General features: G+C 44.7%; 1 protein-coding gene and 1 pseudogene across 2 annotated transcripts; both read left to right on the top strand.

Annotated features, from left to right (window-relative positions):
- The first annotated feature begins 326 nt into the window (after positions 1-326).
- On the top strand, positions 327-4957 carry LOC100990150 (melanoma-associated antigen C2). Of its 2 annotated transcripts, none has more exons than XM_003816813.3 (3): positions 327-534; positions 1182-1275; positions 1584-4957. In XM_003816813.3, exon 3 carries the CDS (start codon positions 1650-1652, stop codon positions 2757-2759), a length of 1110 nt encoding a protein of 369 aa, XP_003816861.1. In that variant the 5' UTR covers positions 327-534; positions 1182-1275; positions 1584-1649; the 3' UTR covers positions 2760-4957. The 2 variants fall into 2 exon arrangements, with proteins under 2 accessions (XP_003816861.1, XP_008968162.1); XM_008969914.3 differs by having other exon boundaries at positions 327-452; positions 1584-3324.
- Positions 4958-9589: 4632 nt separating this feature from the next.
- Positions 9590-11100, top strand: LOC100994265 (melanoma-associated antigen C2-like; annotated as a pseudogene).
- The last annotated feature ends 4490 nt before the right edge of the window (positions 11101-15590 follow it).

Below are 15590 nucleotides of genomic sequence, written 5' to 3'. Positions count from 1 at the left end.
TTCAGTTAAGCAGAGAAAGAAGTCCCAGAACTGGCCAAAAAACAAGAGAGATGTGGAAGGACGGTGACCTCCCAACACGGAGGGGAGGCGCAGACTGCACCAAGCCACTCCCTGCTGACACCCCTGGAAAAAGGAGAGCGGGGTGTCAAGGACTGGGAAGGTGGGAGTGAAGAGGTCCCCAAGGCTTAGGGAGTGAGCAGGAAGGGTTGGAGGGCAGCTGGGAGGTGGGAAGGAACGGATGGAAAAAAAGCAGAGAGGTGGGGGGTGGTTCCTCCTCAGAGAGGAGGCCCCGCCCCACATTGACGCTGCGTCAGCCCTGGACAACCACGGCAGGGTTCCCGGATGTGCTTTCCCGACGGCCATCTTGGGATTCTGATGGATCGGAGGCGTTTGTGAGGAGGCGCGAATCGAGTTAGCGGGGGGAAGAGTCTTAGACCTGGCCAGTCCTCAAGGTGAGGGCCCTGAGGAAGAACTGAGGGACCTCCCACCATAGAGAGAAGAAACCCCGGCCTGTACGGCGCTGCCGTGGGACTGGTAGGTCCCAGACAGGGAAATGGCCCCAGAAGAAGGGAGGAGGTGCCGGCCCTCTAGGGAATAAATAGGAAGACATTGAGGAGGGCTGGGGGAACCCCCACCTCAGAGGGCAGATTCCCAGAGATTCCCACCCTGCTCCTCAAGAATCAGCCCTCGTAGAGCTCCCCAGTCAGCTCAGGCGGGGTGGCAGCCATCTTATTTCTGGGTGAGGGGCGTAGGGGAGGCGGAGGCCTTGGTCTGAGGGTCCCATGGCAAGTCAGCACGGGGAGCTGCCTCTGGTGGGCAGAGGGAAGATTCCCAGGCCCTGCTGCGGATAAGACTGAGGAGTCACACGTGCATCAGAACGGACGTGAGGCTACCCCGACTGCCCCCATGGTAGAGTGCTGGGAGGTGGCTGCCACCGCCCTACCTCCCACTGCTCTCGGGGATGTGGCGGTTGCTCTGAGGTTTTGCCTTAGGCCAGCAGAGTGGTGGGGGCTCGGCCCTCTCTGAGAAGCCGTGAAGTTGCTAATTAAATTCTGAGGGGGCCATGCAGTCCAGAACTATGAGGCTCTGGGATTCTGGCCAGCCCCAGCTGTCAGCCCTGGCAGGCCCAAGACCCTACTTGCAGTCTTTAGCCTGAGGGGCTCCCTCACTTCCTCTTGCAGGTGCTCCAGGAACCAGGTGGTGACGAACTGGGTGTGAGGCACACAGCCTAAAGTCAGCACAGCAGAGGAGGCCCAGGCAGTGCCAGGAGTCAAGGTGAGTGCACACCCTGGCTGTGTACCAAGGGCCCTACCCCCACAAACAGAGGAGACCCCACAGCACCCGGCCCTACCCACCTATTGTCACTCCTGGGGTCTCAGGCTCTGCCTGCCAGCTGTGCCCTGAGGTGTGTTCCCACATCCTCCTACAGCTTCCCAGCAGACAAACTCCCTAGGAAGACAGGAGACCTGTGAGGCCCTAGAGCACCACCTTAAGAGAAGAAGAGCTGTAAGGTGGCCTTTGTCAGAGCCATCATGGGTGAGTTTCTCAGCTGAGGCCACTCACACTGTCACTCTCTTCCACAGGCCTGTTGGATCTCATCATCCATATCCCTGTTGATACGTTTACCTGCTGCTCCTGAAGAAGTCGTCATGCCTCCCGTTCCAGGCGTTCCATTCCGCAACGTTAGCAACGACTCCCCGACCTCAGTTGAGTTAGAAGACTGGGTAGATGCACAGGATCCCACAGATGAGGAACAGGAGGACGCCTCCTCCTCCTCTTCCACTTTCTACTTAGTATTTTCCCCCTCTTCTTTCTCCACATCCTCTTCTCTGATTATTGGTGGTGTTGAGGAGGAGGAGGTGCCCTCTGGTGTGATACCAAGTCTTACCGAGAGCATTCCCAGTAGTCCTCCACAGGGTCCTTCCCAGAGTCCTCAGAGCTCCTGCTGCTCCTCTTTTTCATGGAGCTCATTCAGTGAGGAGTCCAGCAGCCAGAAAGGGGAGGATACAGGCATCTGTCAGGACCTGCCAGACAGTGAGTCCTCTTTCACATATACACTAGATGAAAAGGTGGCCGAGTTAGTGGAGTTCCTGCTCCTCAAATACGAAGCAGAGGAGCCTGTAACAGAGGCACAGATGCTGATGATTGTCATCAAGTACAAAGATTACTTTCCTGTGATACTCAAGAGAGCCCGTGAGTTCATGGAGCTTCTTTTTGGCCTTGCCCTGATAGAAGTGGGCCCTGACCACTTCTGTGTGTTTGCAAACACAGTAGGCCTCACCGATGAGGGTAGTGATGATGAGGGCATGCCCGAGAACAGCCTCCTGATTATTATTCTGAGTGTGATCTTCATAAAGGGCAACTGTGCCTCTGAGGAGGTCATCTGGGAAGTGCTGAATGCAGTAGGGGTATATGCTGGGAGGGAGCACTTCGTCTATGGGGAGCCTAGGGAGCTCCTCACTAAAGTTTGGGTGCAGGGACATTACCTGGAGTATCGGGAGGTGCCCCACAGTTCTCCTCCATATTATGAATTCCTGTGGGGTCCGAGAGCCCATTCAGAAAGCATCAGGAAGAAAGTACTAGAGTTTTTAGCCAAGCTGAACAACACTGTTCCTAGTTCCTTTCCATCGTGGTACAAGGATGCTTTGAAAGATGTGGAAGAGAGAGTCCAGGCCACAATTGATACCGCAGATGATGCCACTGTCATGGCCAGTGAAAGCCTCAGTGTCATGTCCAGCAACGTTTCCTTTTCTGAGTGAAGTCTAGGATAGTTTCTTCCCCTTGTGTTTGAACAGGGCAGTTTAGGTTCTAGGTAGTGGAGGGCCAGGTGGGGCTCCAGGAACGTAGTGTTCTTTGCATTTCTGTCCCATATGGGTGATGTAGAGATTTCCCTGTTTTTCAGTATTTTCTAAATGCTTTTCCTTTGAATAGCAGGTAGTTAGCTTCAGAGTGTTAATTTATGAATATTAGTCGCACATGTATTGCTCTTTATCTGGTTTAAGAGTAACAGTTTGATATTTTGTTAAAAAAATGGAAATACCTTCTTCCTTATTTTGTGATCTGTAACAGGGTAGTGTGGTATTGTAATAGGCATTTTTTTTTTTTTACAATGTGCAATAACTCAGCAGTTAAATCGTGGAACAAAATTGAAGGGTGGTCAGTAGTTTTCATTTCCTTGTCCTGCTTATTCTTTTGTTCTTGAAAATTAAAGATATATACCTGGCTTTGCTTAGCTTGTTGAAGAAAGTAGCAGAAATTACATCTTAATAAAAGAAAGCCCCACTGACTCCTCTATTTGTTGAACATTCTTTTAGTATTTGCTTGTGGAAGTCACTGTTAGTATTGGGGATACTAATAAAAGCGTGACTTATCTCTACCCATAAAACAGTAGAGTCTAGGAGCAGAAGCCATATTAAGAAGGTGGTAAGATGTTCTCTACAATCTAAAGAACAAGTTAAAAAGGGGCTGGGGAGGTGAGACTCCAGATGCAAGCCTTCAAGTATAAAGGTCTTGAGATAAGGCAGCTTGGGGCTTTGGAAAACTGCAGTTGCTTCTCTGGGAGCTGGTAGTTACGAAGCTGGGTGGTGGCAGGGACCAGACTCTGAGAGGGTGAGGGAAGAGCCTGGAATGGAAAATTGCTCTGAGCAGTTGCTTCTGGGTGGAGGATGAAGCAGAGAGGAGTCTCCACCTGGGGAAGGCATGGAAGGTGTCCTGTGGCTCTGTAACTGGTGAGCTTGAACACAGTGCAAGGACTAGGCGATTGATACCCATCATCTGCAAGAGTTTCCTGAGAAATGTGGTGATAATTCCTTGAAGTGGTGCCCAGAAGCCTCTAGGCTGGCACTCACTTACCTGGCATGGGAGAGCCAGAGCCTACTCCATGGAAAGGCCATTGAATTAGGTTATTTTGAATTTAATGTGGGCAACTCCAAGCAAGGGCTACATTTTTAGTGGAGGATACATAAAAATAGTGCTTTGGATCGACGAGCACTGGGGAAGGCGAAAAGGAGTCGGTCCTTGACTCAAATTCCGGGATCATTGAGTTGCATTCCACTTGGGTAATTCTCCACTTACCCAAGTTATACAGTATATCATTTTGGAAAGAAAATGTACTGAGTTTTATTTATGAAGCCAGATTTTTGGTTGAGTTGGTACTCCATGACATATTCAGCTAAATATGCTCTGAGGTGTTTTGGATCATAAAACAAGAGTGAAATTTTTCATAAAAGACAGTGGTACCCTTGAGGTTATAATCATATTGATAACAACTGCCATTTGTTAAAATTCCAGTATATGCTTGGCACTGTGCCAGGTGTTTTACTCACAGTATAAACATCCAGCAATTCTACAAGGCAGGGCTTATGAAACCCCTTTTATAGATGAAGAACCTGAGGCTCATAGTCCTTGATAAATTCAGTAAGATCACACGGCTAGAAAGTGACAGTGCTGGCACTTGAGCCTTGCTCTGAATTCATCTTGACTCATACTGTTCCTCTCTTCCCAGCCTGAGGAAGGCCTTTGTGTTTTAAGCTACTTCTCTGCACACTTGCTATCATCTCTCAGATGACATAAAGATGAACCCTGTGTCCAAGGTATTCAGGTAGTCTGGGAGAAGAATGGTGACAATGAGAATAAATACAATTTGGGGATCATTGTGGGCTTTGTTTACCTGCTCCTATTCTGAGCCCTAGGTTTCTTGAGAGCTGACTCTGTCCAGCCTCAGCACTTTCCCACTTAACAGCACCCTCCTTCTGATCTCTCCTGTGTGCTCTCTTGAGCAGCTCTGGAACCTGTCCTGCTGACCAGCTCGTCCCTACAATCTCTCTGTGAAGGCTGTGCGCCGCTTCCAGTGTAACAGCCCAGAATCGCAGTCCTTCCCCTGACATAGACGCCTCCTCATCCCTGCAGAAGTTCCCTGACTGATCCATCCCTCCCTGCCGGCTCCTGTGTGATAAAAGTAATTCCATGTAAATTTTCAGTTTGAATAGTGACAATTCCATATCTATCCTGGGCATCTTCAAACACTCTCAAAATACTCCCACATAGGGTGGTGAGTAGAATCTGATTTGCCACATAATATACTGACTCTAGGCATGTAATCCTAGGGTAAGAGAGTTTTTGAGATCATCCTAATATTTGATATTTGTATTAGGATTTTAATATATGATATTTGTAGTAACATTGTTTGAAACAGGCCACTGAAGAGATACACAGATGAATGAGCTATACTAGGTGGTCAAAAGCCAAAGCTTCCTTCATAAACTTGGTATATGAGATGAGACTATGGGAATCACTTTGTAAATAAATGACAAGGAGTTGAATTCCTGAAAAATAGAAAAATAACAAAATCCTGAATACTGCCTAGGAGGTGACAAGGGTTCCTTGGCTAGCTCTGATGAGCAAAGAAAACAATGGTTGACCATCTTTCCATTGTCCTTTGCATACCTGCCGCACAGGAAAATCCTGGTTTGCAGTGCGCCACAGGCACGTGTGCAGTTGTTCAAGAATGTTCAGTTACATGAAGGGTAGCAGAGGCTCTCAGGGTAGGATATACACCAAAAGGCAGGAGAGGATTCTCAGCCTAAAGAAATGATGTTTGTTATAAAAAGGACGGTGCAGTAAAGTGCTGAGAGAATAAGGTTGACCCTCCTTGCCAAGACTTACAGAATTGTTTTAAAACCTATTGTTGTAATGCTTTCTTTGAAACCGCCAATCACCTAGTAGGTGCAATAAAAACGGGAAGATTTCAAGGCAATGCTGGCTTTCTCATAAACAATTCCAAGAAATTAAAAGACTTACTGTCATAAATTATAATAGGTGCTTTTAATTGCGCACCATAATGGCTTATGTGAGACATTACAATTGCCAATCTCCTTCTTGTCTAACTTGTCTTCCTGATTGGTTCATTTGCAATTAAACAGAAGCCAGTGTATCCTTCCAATGCTTTTGTTTCTTTTCAGCAGTTAACATCTGTTATGATGTAAAGCTACAAGTTGAAAGCAGCTAGGATACCTGGGTAATGTGAGAGCCAAGACTCACTGTGTATTCGTTTATTATACCATAACAACATACCACAGACTGGGTGACTTAAACAATACCCATGTATTTTCTCACATTTCTGGAGGCTAAAAATCCAACAACAAGATTTTTGCCGGTTGATTTCTTCTGTGGCCTCTCCTTGACTTGCAGATGGCCACTTTCTCACTGAATTTTTACATGGTTGTCCCTTGGTCTGTATGTCTGTATCCTAATCTCCTCTTCTTATGAGGACACCTACCAGTAATATTGAATAAGACCCTAGTAATAAGACCTCATTTTAACTTAATTACCTCTTCAAAGGCTCTGTCTCCAAATACAGTGACATTCTGAGGTACTGGGGGTTTAAGACTTGGATATATGCCTTTGGAGGGAGAGGTGGAACTCAGCCCATAACACGCTGTCAACTAAAATCGGAATTTAAACATGTTAGGCCATGTAAATTTCAGGAAATTTTTTCATTTCATCAGCTTACTGTTGCTTTATCTGACTACTACACCGCTACTCTTCCTTTTCTTAGGCTTACTTTAATGCTTTTCTCACAAATAAATACTGCATATATTATTGTTGCAAAAAATTCTAAAAATACACAGAAACCACATTTCTTCCCTTTGTAAAGTTTCTCCAAGATTCAGCTCTTACTCAGAAGTTCGCACAATTAACAATGTGGTGTGTAAATTTTAGAAGCTGATTTCAAGATTTTAAATGACAGATGTAATACAGAAACACACACACACAGAGATTACATATATATTTTTATATGTGTGTCTATAAATATAACTATACATGGGTAATGATATACATATAGATATGTGAGTTACCTTTGTACTATCATAGGTTAAATTCCGTTTATATTAAAATGTGGCATTATTTGGAGATAGGATTATTTCAGAGGCAATCAAGTTAAAATGAGGTTATTAATGCTGGCCCTAATTAAATATCATGGGAGTCATTATTAAGAGGAGAAATTTGGACATAGAGATATGAGTAGAGGGATGACAATGTGAGCATGCATGGATTGAAGACAGCCATCTACAAGGCAAGGAGAGAGGCCCGGAAAACATTCTTCCCTCACAGCCCTCAGCAGGAACCAACCTTGTGAACGCCTTGCTCTTTGACTACCAGACTCCAAAACTATGAGACAATAAATGTCTGTTGTTTATGTCATCCAGGTTGAGGTACTTTGCTATGGCAGGCCTAACAAACCAATATACTCACTTATTCAAATGGATCCAAAATCTTTGCCTCACAGCACATATACATCTATCTTACTTTCGGACCTACGCCCTAGAATTCCCATTTATTTCTTGCATTAACACACTGAACAAATCTCCTCCTCATGAACACACATGTGCTTCTCTTTTGCAGCTATAATAAATACAATCAGCATATTTAAGCATAAATTCTGGGATAAATGCATATAATTACTTATAAGGAATGCATATTAATGTGAAAACTGAGTGAGTGTGAACAGAGTATGAATATTTTGTATTTTTTATAATGTTGAGGGCTTTCTCCCAAAATGTTTCACCAGTTAATTTCCTCACACATTTGTCCATGGGGAAATGATCCATTTTTATAAGCATTTTATCACAATGTTAAATGTTGGTCAAACTTATGGGTGCAAACACTAGGTGACCTTGGGTGTGATGAGGAATTTTTCAGATGAAACACTAAAAATACCAGCAATCTAAGAGAAAAAATGGACTCTAATAAAATTAAATACTTCCACTGTGAAAAGATACTGCTAAGATAATGAAAAGACAAGCAAGAGAAAGGGATAAGTATTCTGTGATACATATATCTGATAAAAGATATGTATTTTAATATGCACAAAACTCTGAAAACCCAATCATAAGAAAACAGAAACCCAATTTAAAATGGGCAAAAAAAGTCTGAACAGGCACCCCACCAAAGAATAACTATATAGGGATGGAAAATAAGCATGTATAAGAAAACTGTTCAATGTCATATGGCATTAGAGAATTGCAAATTAAAGCACCTAGGAGATAGAACTCTACACCCAGGAGAATGGCTGAATTCCCAAACACTGAAACATCAAATGTTGACGTGCATGTTGAGCAACAGGAACTTTCAGGCACTGTTAGTGAGATAGACCTGGAGGAATCGTGAATGCATATTGCTAAGTGAAAGAAGAATAGCTAAAAAGGAGACATAATCTATGATTCCACTCATACAATATTGTTGAACAGGCAACTATGAATATCAGTAGTTTCCACGGGCTGATGGGTTGGGGGTAGGACATGGGGGATTGATAAATAGGTGGAGTACGCAGGAGATTTAGGATGGTGAAACAACTCTGTATGATACTGGAATCATGAATACTTGCCATTACACACGTATCAAAACGTATAGCATCCCCAATGTTGAGTGAGTCCTGATGTAAACTGTGGACTTTACTTAATAATGAGGCATCAGTGGAGGTCAAATCAACTGTAACAAACATGCCATAATAATACAAAATGTAAATAATAGGAGACTGTGTGTGTGTGTGTGCGCGCGTGTGTGTGTGTGTGTGCGTGCACACATGGGGCAGGGCAGGAGGATGGTGTAGATATGTAGGAATTCTCTGTACTTTTGAGGAGGTTTTCTCTTTGTATTTTTGGATTAACAATGCTGTAAAAATGAAGTCTATTCGTTTTTTAAAAGATGCAAATGATTTGAACAGACATTTTACCCAAGAGGGTACACCCATTGCAAAGAGGCATATAACGTCATTTGTCATTAGGGAGATGCAAACAAAAAACAAAAAAAATTGGAATGCATACTTATTTGAATGACTGCAATCTGACAATCTAAAATGCCAAATGTAAGAGAGGATATGGAACAACGGGAATTCTCACTCCTTGCTAGTTGTGATGAAAAATGATACAGCCACACTTTTAAACTCATATTTTATGGACTTATTCATATGACAAATTGTGAAGGTTAAAACAATGTGAACTGAAAAGAGCGCATAGTTACTAGGAGCTGTGGAGAAATGTAGTGACTGACCTCAAACCGGATGCACATGGGACTTTGAGGGTGATGGAACTGGTCAGTATGATACTTGGGAGGTAGATGTAGGACTCAATGCATTTGCCAAAACACATATAACTTCACATCATAGTTAAATCTGATATGTGTATATTAAAAAAAAATCACGAATTGGATTTTTAAAAGGATCCTGGGCTGCTGAACAGATGATGGGTTTTTCTGGGACAAGAATAAGAAAAGAAGCAACAATAAGGAAGCCTTTGACATAGGCTAGGTGAGAGCTGATATTAACTTCACACACAGCAGTAAAGTGGAAGGATTTGTAATGGATTTTAGAAGAAAGGTTGCTGTCTGGACAGAAGAGGGAGGGAGTACAGGCCCTGGGAGGCCCAATCCCACCGTGGATGGATGCGATTCTCCCTCTCTTCTACCTTGCAGGTCTCAGGGATGGGAGGGGCTTATTCAGAGGTGAAAGACTCAGATGGCCAGAGGCAGGGAGCCCAGGCAGTTTCAGGAGTCCAGGCGCAGCCCCTAGGAAGGTTGGAAGGGAATGCCCATGGATGACAGTGCCCCTCCCCTGCCCCTGTGCCTGCGGCCAGCTCTGGAGGACATCAGGGATGCCAGATGTACAACTTTCTGACTTCCATTTTAGGAGTCAGCCAGAGGGGACTATTTCTCAGAGGAGGGCAGCTTCAGTTAAGCAGAGGGAGGAACCCCAGGGCTGGCCATTCAACGAGAAGAGAACTCTGTGGAAGGACAGTGACCTCCCACCACGAAGCACCCGGCACTACCCACCTACTTCCAGTTTCCGAGTCTGGGGCTCTGCCTGCCATCTGTGCCCCGAGGTGCTGTCTCACATCCTCCTACAGGTTCCTAGGGAACAAACCCCTTATGAAGACAGGACACCTGTGAGGCCCTAGAGCACCACCTTAAGAGAAGAAGAGCTGTAAGTTGGCCTTTGTCAGAGCCATCATGGGTGAGTTTCTCAGCTGAGGCCACTCATACTGTCCCTCCCTCCCTCATGCCTCTGGGATCCCATCCTCCCCATCCCTGCTCAAAGGATGCTACTTCTGAACAAGAGTCGTCACACCTCTCTTCCCAAGCCTTCCCCGCCTCAACTTTGAGCAAGACTTCCAGACCCCAATTCTGATACAGGTCTTGGTAGAATCTGCACAGGATTCCACAGAAGAGGAGGAGGAGGAAGCCTCCTCCATTTCCTCTTCCTCTTTCCACTTTTTATTCCCCTCCTGCTCTTCCTCCTCCTCCTCTTCCTCATTCTCTACTCTGATTCTGGATGCTCCAGAGGACAAGGACATGCCTGCTGCTGGGTTTCCAATTCTTCCCCAGAGTGCTCCCAGGATTCCTCTTCATGATCCTACCCAGAGACCTCTGAGCTCCTGCTCTTTCTCCTCTTTGTGAGGCCCATGGGATGAGGAGTCCAGCAGGCAAAAAGTGGAGGATGCAGCTACATGGCATGCCTTGTCAGACAATGAATCCTTGTTCACATATGCACTGGATGAAAAGGTGCCTGAGTTGGTGCAGTTTCTTCTCCTCAAATATCAAATAAAGGAGCCTGTCACAAAGGCTGAGATGCTGACGATTGTCATCAAGAAGTATAAGGACTGCTTTCCTGTGATCTTCAGGAAAGCTCATGAGTTCATGGAACTAATGTTTGCCATTGCCCTGACTGAGATGGACACCAACAACCATTCCTATGTCTTTGAAAACACAGTAGAACTCTGCGACCAGGGGAGGCTGAGTGATGGCCAGGGAATGTCCAAGAACCACCTCCTAATTCTTATTCTGAGTGTGGTCTTCATAAAGGGCAGCTGTGCCTCTGAGAAGGTCATTTGGGAAGTGCTGAATTCGATAGGGGTGTATGCTGGGAGGGAGCCCTTCATTTATGGGAAGCCCAGGGAGCTCCTCACTATAGATTGGGTGCAGAGAAAGTATCTGGAGTACCGGGAGGTGCCCTACAATGCTCGTCCACAGTATGAATTATTGTGAGGTCTAAGAGCCCGTTCAGAAATCAGCAAGACGAAAGTCCTAGAGTGTTTGGGCAGCTAGACAGTACCATTGCTAGTTCCTTTCCATCCTGGTACATGGATGCTTTGAAAGATGTGGAAGGCAGAGCCCAGGCCGTCATTGACACCACAGATGAGGCTACTTCCATGGCCCATGCAAGCCCACTATCATGTCCACCAACTTCTGTCCTGAGTCAAGTCTGAGGCAGATTCCCTCTCTGTGTTTGAAGAGGGCAGTCAAGGTTCTAGGCAGGGGAGGACGGGAGTGGAGCTGGAGGGACCACAGTGTTCTGTGTGTTCCTGTTTCATATGAGTGACTTAGAATTTAACATTTTGTGTGTGGGGGGCGGGCAGTATTTTTCAAATGCTTCCCCTTTTGGTTGGCTTAATTCACTTCAGAATCTTAGTTCATGAAAATCGTCACACATGTACTGCTGTTTATCTGGTTTAAGAGTAAGGATTTCATAGTTTGTAAGGAAAAAAATTGAAAACCTTCTCTCTTATGATCTGGAACAGTAGAATGTGGTGTCGGGATTGGATTGGAATTTTCTTTGAAATGTGAAAGAACTCGGTATTTAAATCATGGAACAAAATAAAGGATTGTTAATTTTTGACATTCCTCATCCTCCTTATTGTGTTGTTCTAGACAATTAAAGCTATATATCTGGGTTTGTTTGGCTTATTCAAGAAAGTAGCAGAATTTAATTTTTTTTGTTTTGTTTTTTTTGGTTTTTTTTTGAGACGGAGTCTGGCTCTGTCGCCCAGGCTGGCGTGCAGTGGCCCGATCTGGGCTCACTGCAAGCTCCGCCTCCCGGGTTCACGCCATTCTCCTGCCGTAGCCTCCAGAGTAGCTGGGACTACAGGCGCCCGCCAACACGCCCGGCTAATTTTTTTTGTATTTTTAGTAGAGACGGGGTTTCACCGTGTTAGCCAGGATGGTCTCGATCTCCTGACCTCGTGATCTGCCCGTCTCGGCCTCCCAAAGTGCTAGGATTACAGGCGTGAGCCACGGCGCCTGGCCGAATTTAAATCTCTAATAAATAAAAGCACCACTGACTCCTTCACTTGCTGAACGTTACTTCAGCATTTGCTTGTGGAAAGCACTGTTCTTAGTGGGGATACTATCAAAAAAAGGTTTATTCCTACCATAACACGGTAAAGTCTAGGTTCAGAAGCCATATCAGGAAGGGTAAGATTTTCTCTATGATCTAAAGAATGAGTTTAAACAGTGGGGACATGAGACTTTAGTTGGGGCCTTCAAGTAAAAAGTCCCTGAGCTAAGGCAGTTTGGGGCTTCAGGAAACTGCAGGTGATTCTGTGGGGGCTGATTGTCATGAAGCTGGGTGGTGGCAGGGCCCAGACCCTCAGAAGGTGAGAGAAAAGCCTGGAAAGGAAAACCACTTGAGCGGTTCCCTCTGGGTGGAGGATGAAGCAGAGAGGAGTCTCCACCTGGGGAAGGCATGGAAGGTGTTCTGTGGCTCTCTAACTGGTGAGCCTGAACACAGTGCAAGGACTAGGTGATTGATACCCATCATCTGCAAGTTTTCCTGAGAAATGTGGTGATAATTCCTTGATGTGGTGCTCAGAAGCCTCTAGGCTGGCACTCATTTGCCAGGCCTGGGAGAGCCCAAGCCCATTCCATTGACAGGACTTTTAGTTGGGTTCTTTTGAATGTAATGTGGACAAGACTAAGCAAGGTCTAGATTTCTCGTGGAGCTTAAATAAAACTAGTGGTTTGGATGGATGATCAGTGGGGAAGGTGAAAAGGAGTTGGTCCTTAACTTAAAATCTATAATCTTTGAGTTGCATTCAGTTGTGGAAGCCTCTCCTTTCTTGAATGATACAATATATCCTTTTAGAAAGAAAATGCCCTGAGGTATATTTATGAAGCCAAACTTTTGGTTCAGTTCACATTCCTTGACATATTCAGCTAGATGTTCTATGAGACGTTTTGGATAATGAAAACAAGAGCTGAATTTTTCTCAAAAGACAGTAGTAGACTTTGGGGTTATAATCATATTGATGACAACTGCCATTTATTAAAATTCCAAGGTCCGCCAAGCTGTGTGCCACGTGTTTTGCTCACACTACATACATTCCAGCCATTCTATAGAACAGGGATTATCAAACCCATTTTACAGACGAAGAAGCTGAGGTTTATAGTTCATGACAAATTCCCCAAGATCACGTGATGATCACATGATTCGAAAGTGACTGGACTGGGACTTGAGTTCTGAATTCATCTAGACCCACACTGTCCCCACTCCTCTCAGCCTGAGCATAGCCTTCTTCCTGTTAAGTCACTTCTCTTCACACTTCCTAATGTCTTTCAGGTAACATAGAGGAGAAACCTCTGACAAAGTATTTAGATATGCCTAGAGAAGAAAGGTGACAATGAGAATCAATACCTTTCAAGGATCGTTTTGGGCTTTACCTAAATTCTTCCTGTTATGAGCCCTAGGTTTCTTGAGAGCTGACTCTGTCTGGGTGCCAGTACTTTTGTCCAGCCCCAGGGCTTTCCCACCTTACAACACCCTCCATTCGATCTCCCCTGGGCGCTCTCCTGTGTAACTCTGGACCCTGGCCTGCTGAGTAACTTCTCACTGTGGTCTCGCATTCTGAAGCCTGTGCCCAGCCCTCAGTGCAAGTGCCCAGAGACATCTGCCCTTCCCCTGACATAGACCACTGTTTGTCACTGGAGAAGTTCCCTGACCGATCCATCCCTCCCGCTGGCTCCTCTGTGATAACGGCCCTCGATGTGAATATCCACTTTGGATAGTGACATTTCCATACCTACGCTGGGCATCTTCAACACACTCTCCACGTATTTCCAAATAGGCCGCAGAGTAAAATCTGATTGTTACATAACATATGGGGTTTAGGGATGTAATCCTAAGGTCAGATATAGCCTATTTGAAATCTTCCTAATATTTGATACTTGTAGTATGATTTTAATGAGATGCATTATCTGAAACAGGGCACTGAACACAAACAGAGATGAATAAGTTTGTATAGATGATCAAATGCCAATCTTTCCTTCATAAACTTTGTAGGTGAGGAAAGGCTATAGACATCGCTTTCTAAATGATCTACAGGAAGGTGAATTTCTAAAAAAACAAAACGGTAACAAAATCTTGAAGACTGCCTAGGAGGTGACAAGGGTACTTTGGGGGACATGCCATCTCTGATGAGAAATAAACAATAATTAAACATCCTTCCACTGTCTCTCGTCTGTGTACCTGCCCCACAGGAAAATCGTGGCTTGCAGTGAGCCACAGGCACGTGTATAGCTGTTCAGGAATGTTCCATCATATGGAGGGTAGCAGAGGCTCACAGGGTAGGTTATTTTTCACACACCAAAAATATGAGAGAATTCTCAGTCTAAAGAAATTATATAGGTTATTAAAAGGACAGTGCCAAGTGATATTGAGGGATTAAGGTTGACCCTCCCTGCAAAGACTTACAGAATTGTCTTAAAACTGGATGTAATCCTGAATTTGAAACCACCAGTCACTTCGTAGGTGCAAGAAAAAGTTGGAAGATTTCAAGGCTATGCGGATATTCCCAGAAACAATTCCAAGACACGAAGAGAATTACTGTCCTCAAGTATAATAGTTGCTTTTCTTTGAGCACCGTAATGACATATGGGAGAGACTACAAGTGCCCATCTCCATCTTGTCTAGCTCGCCTTCCTGGCGGGTTCATTTGTAGTTAGACAGAAGCCAGTGCATCATTCCCATGCTTTCGTTTCTGTTCAGCGCTAAACATCTGTTGTGACATGGAGGGGCAAGGTGAAAGCAGCTTGGATTGTTGGCTGAGGGGAAAGTGAGGGCCCGCTGTGGATTAGTTTATTATGCCATAACAATACCACAGACTGGGTGACTTAAACAATAGAATTGTATTTTCTCCCATTTCTGGAGGCTAAATATCTAAGATCAAGATGTGGGCCAGTTTGATTTCTTCCCTGGCCTCCCCGTGGCTTGCTGATGACCACTTTCTCACTGAATTCTTACATGGATGTTCTTTGGTCTGTGTGTCTGTATCTTAATCTGCTCTTTTATGAGAACACCAGTCATCTTGAATATGATCCTAATCATAAGATCTCATTTTACCTTAGCTGCCTCTTCAAAGGTTCTGTCTCCAAATACAGTGATATTCTGCAGTACTGGGGGTTGAGGCTTGGATATATGAACTCGGAATGAAGGGCACAATTCAGCCCATAACACCCTGCCAACTTAAATCAGAATTTATGTGCACAAAAATAAGCTCGTGTGAAGCCATTTAACTTTCAGGGAGTTTTTTCTTTTCCATCAGGTTACTGTTAATGTGACTACTGGAGTGCTCCTCTTCCTTTTCTTAGGGTCATTTCAATATTTGACTTAAAAGTAAATAGTGCATGTATTTTTGTTGCAAAAAATTCTAAAAAGACATAGAAATTGCATTGCTTTCTTTACAAAGTTCCTCCAAAACTCAGCCTCCTACTCAGAAGTTTCCACACGTAACAATGTGGCCGTGTAAATTTTAAAATATGAT

This window comes from Pan paniscus, chromosome X (assembly GCF_029289425.2).
Source record: "Pan paniscus chromosome X, NHGRI_mPanPan1-v2.0_pri, whole genome shotgun sequence".
Lineage (NCBI taxonomy): Eukaryota > Metazoa > Chordata > Mammalia > Primates > Hominidae > Pan > Pan paniscus.
The sequence above is the reverse complement of the archived record's forward strand: the minus strand, read 5'-3'. Positions and strand labels throughout refer to the sequence as shown.

Bases quoted from the DNA above. Each gene is read 5' to 3' on its own strand.
- LOC100990150 (XM_003816813.3), top strand. From the start codon at position 1,650: ATGCCTCCCGTTCCAGGCGTTCCATTCCGCAACGTTAGCAACGACTCC.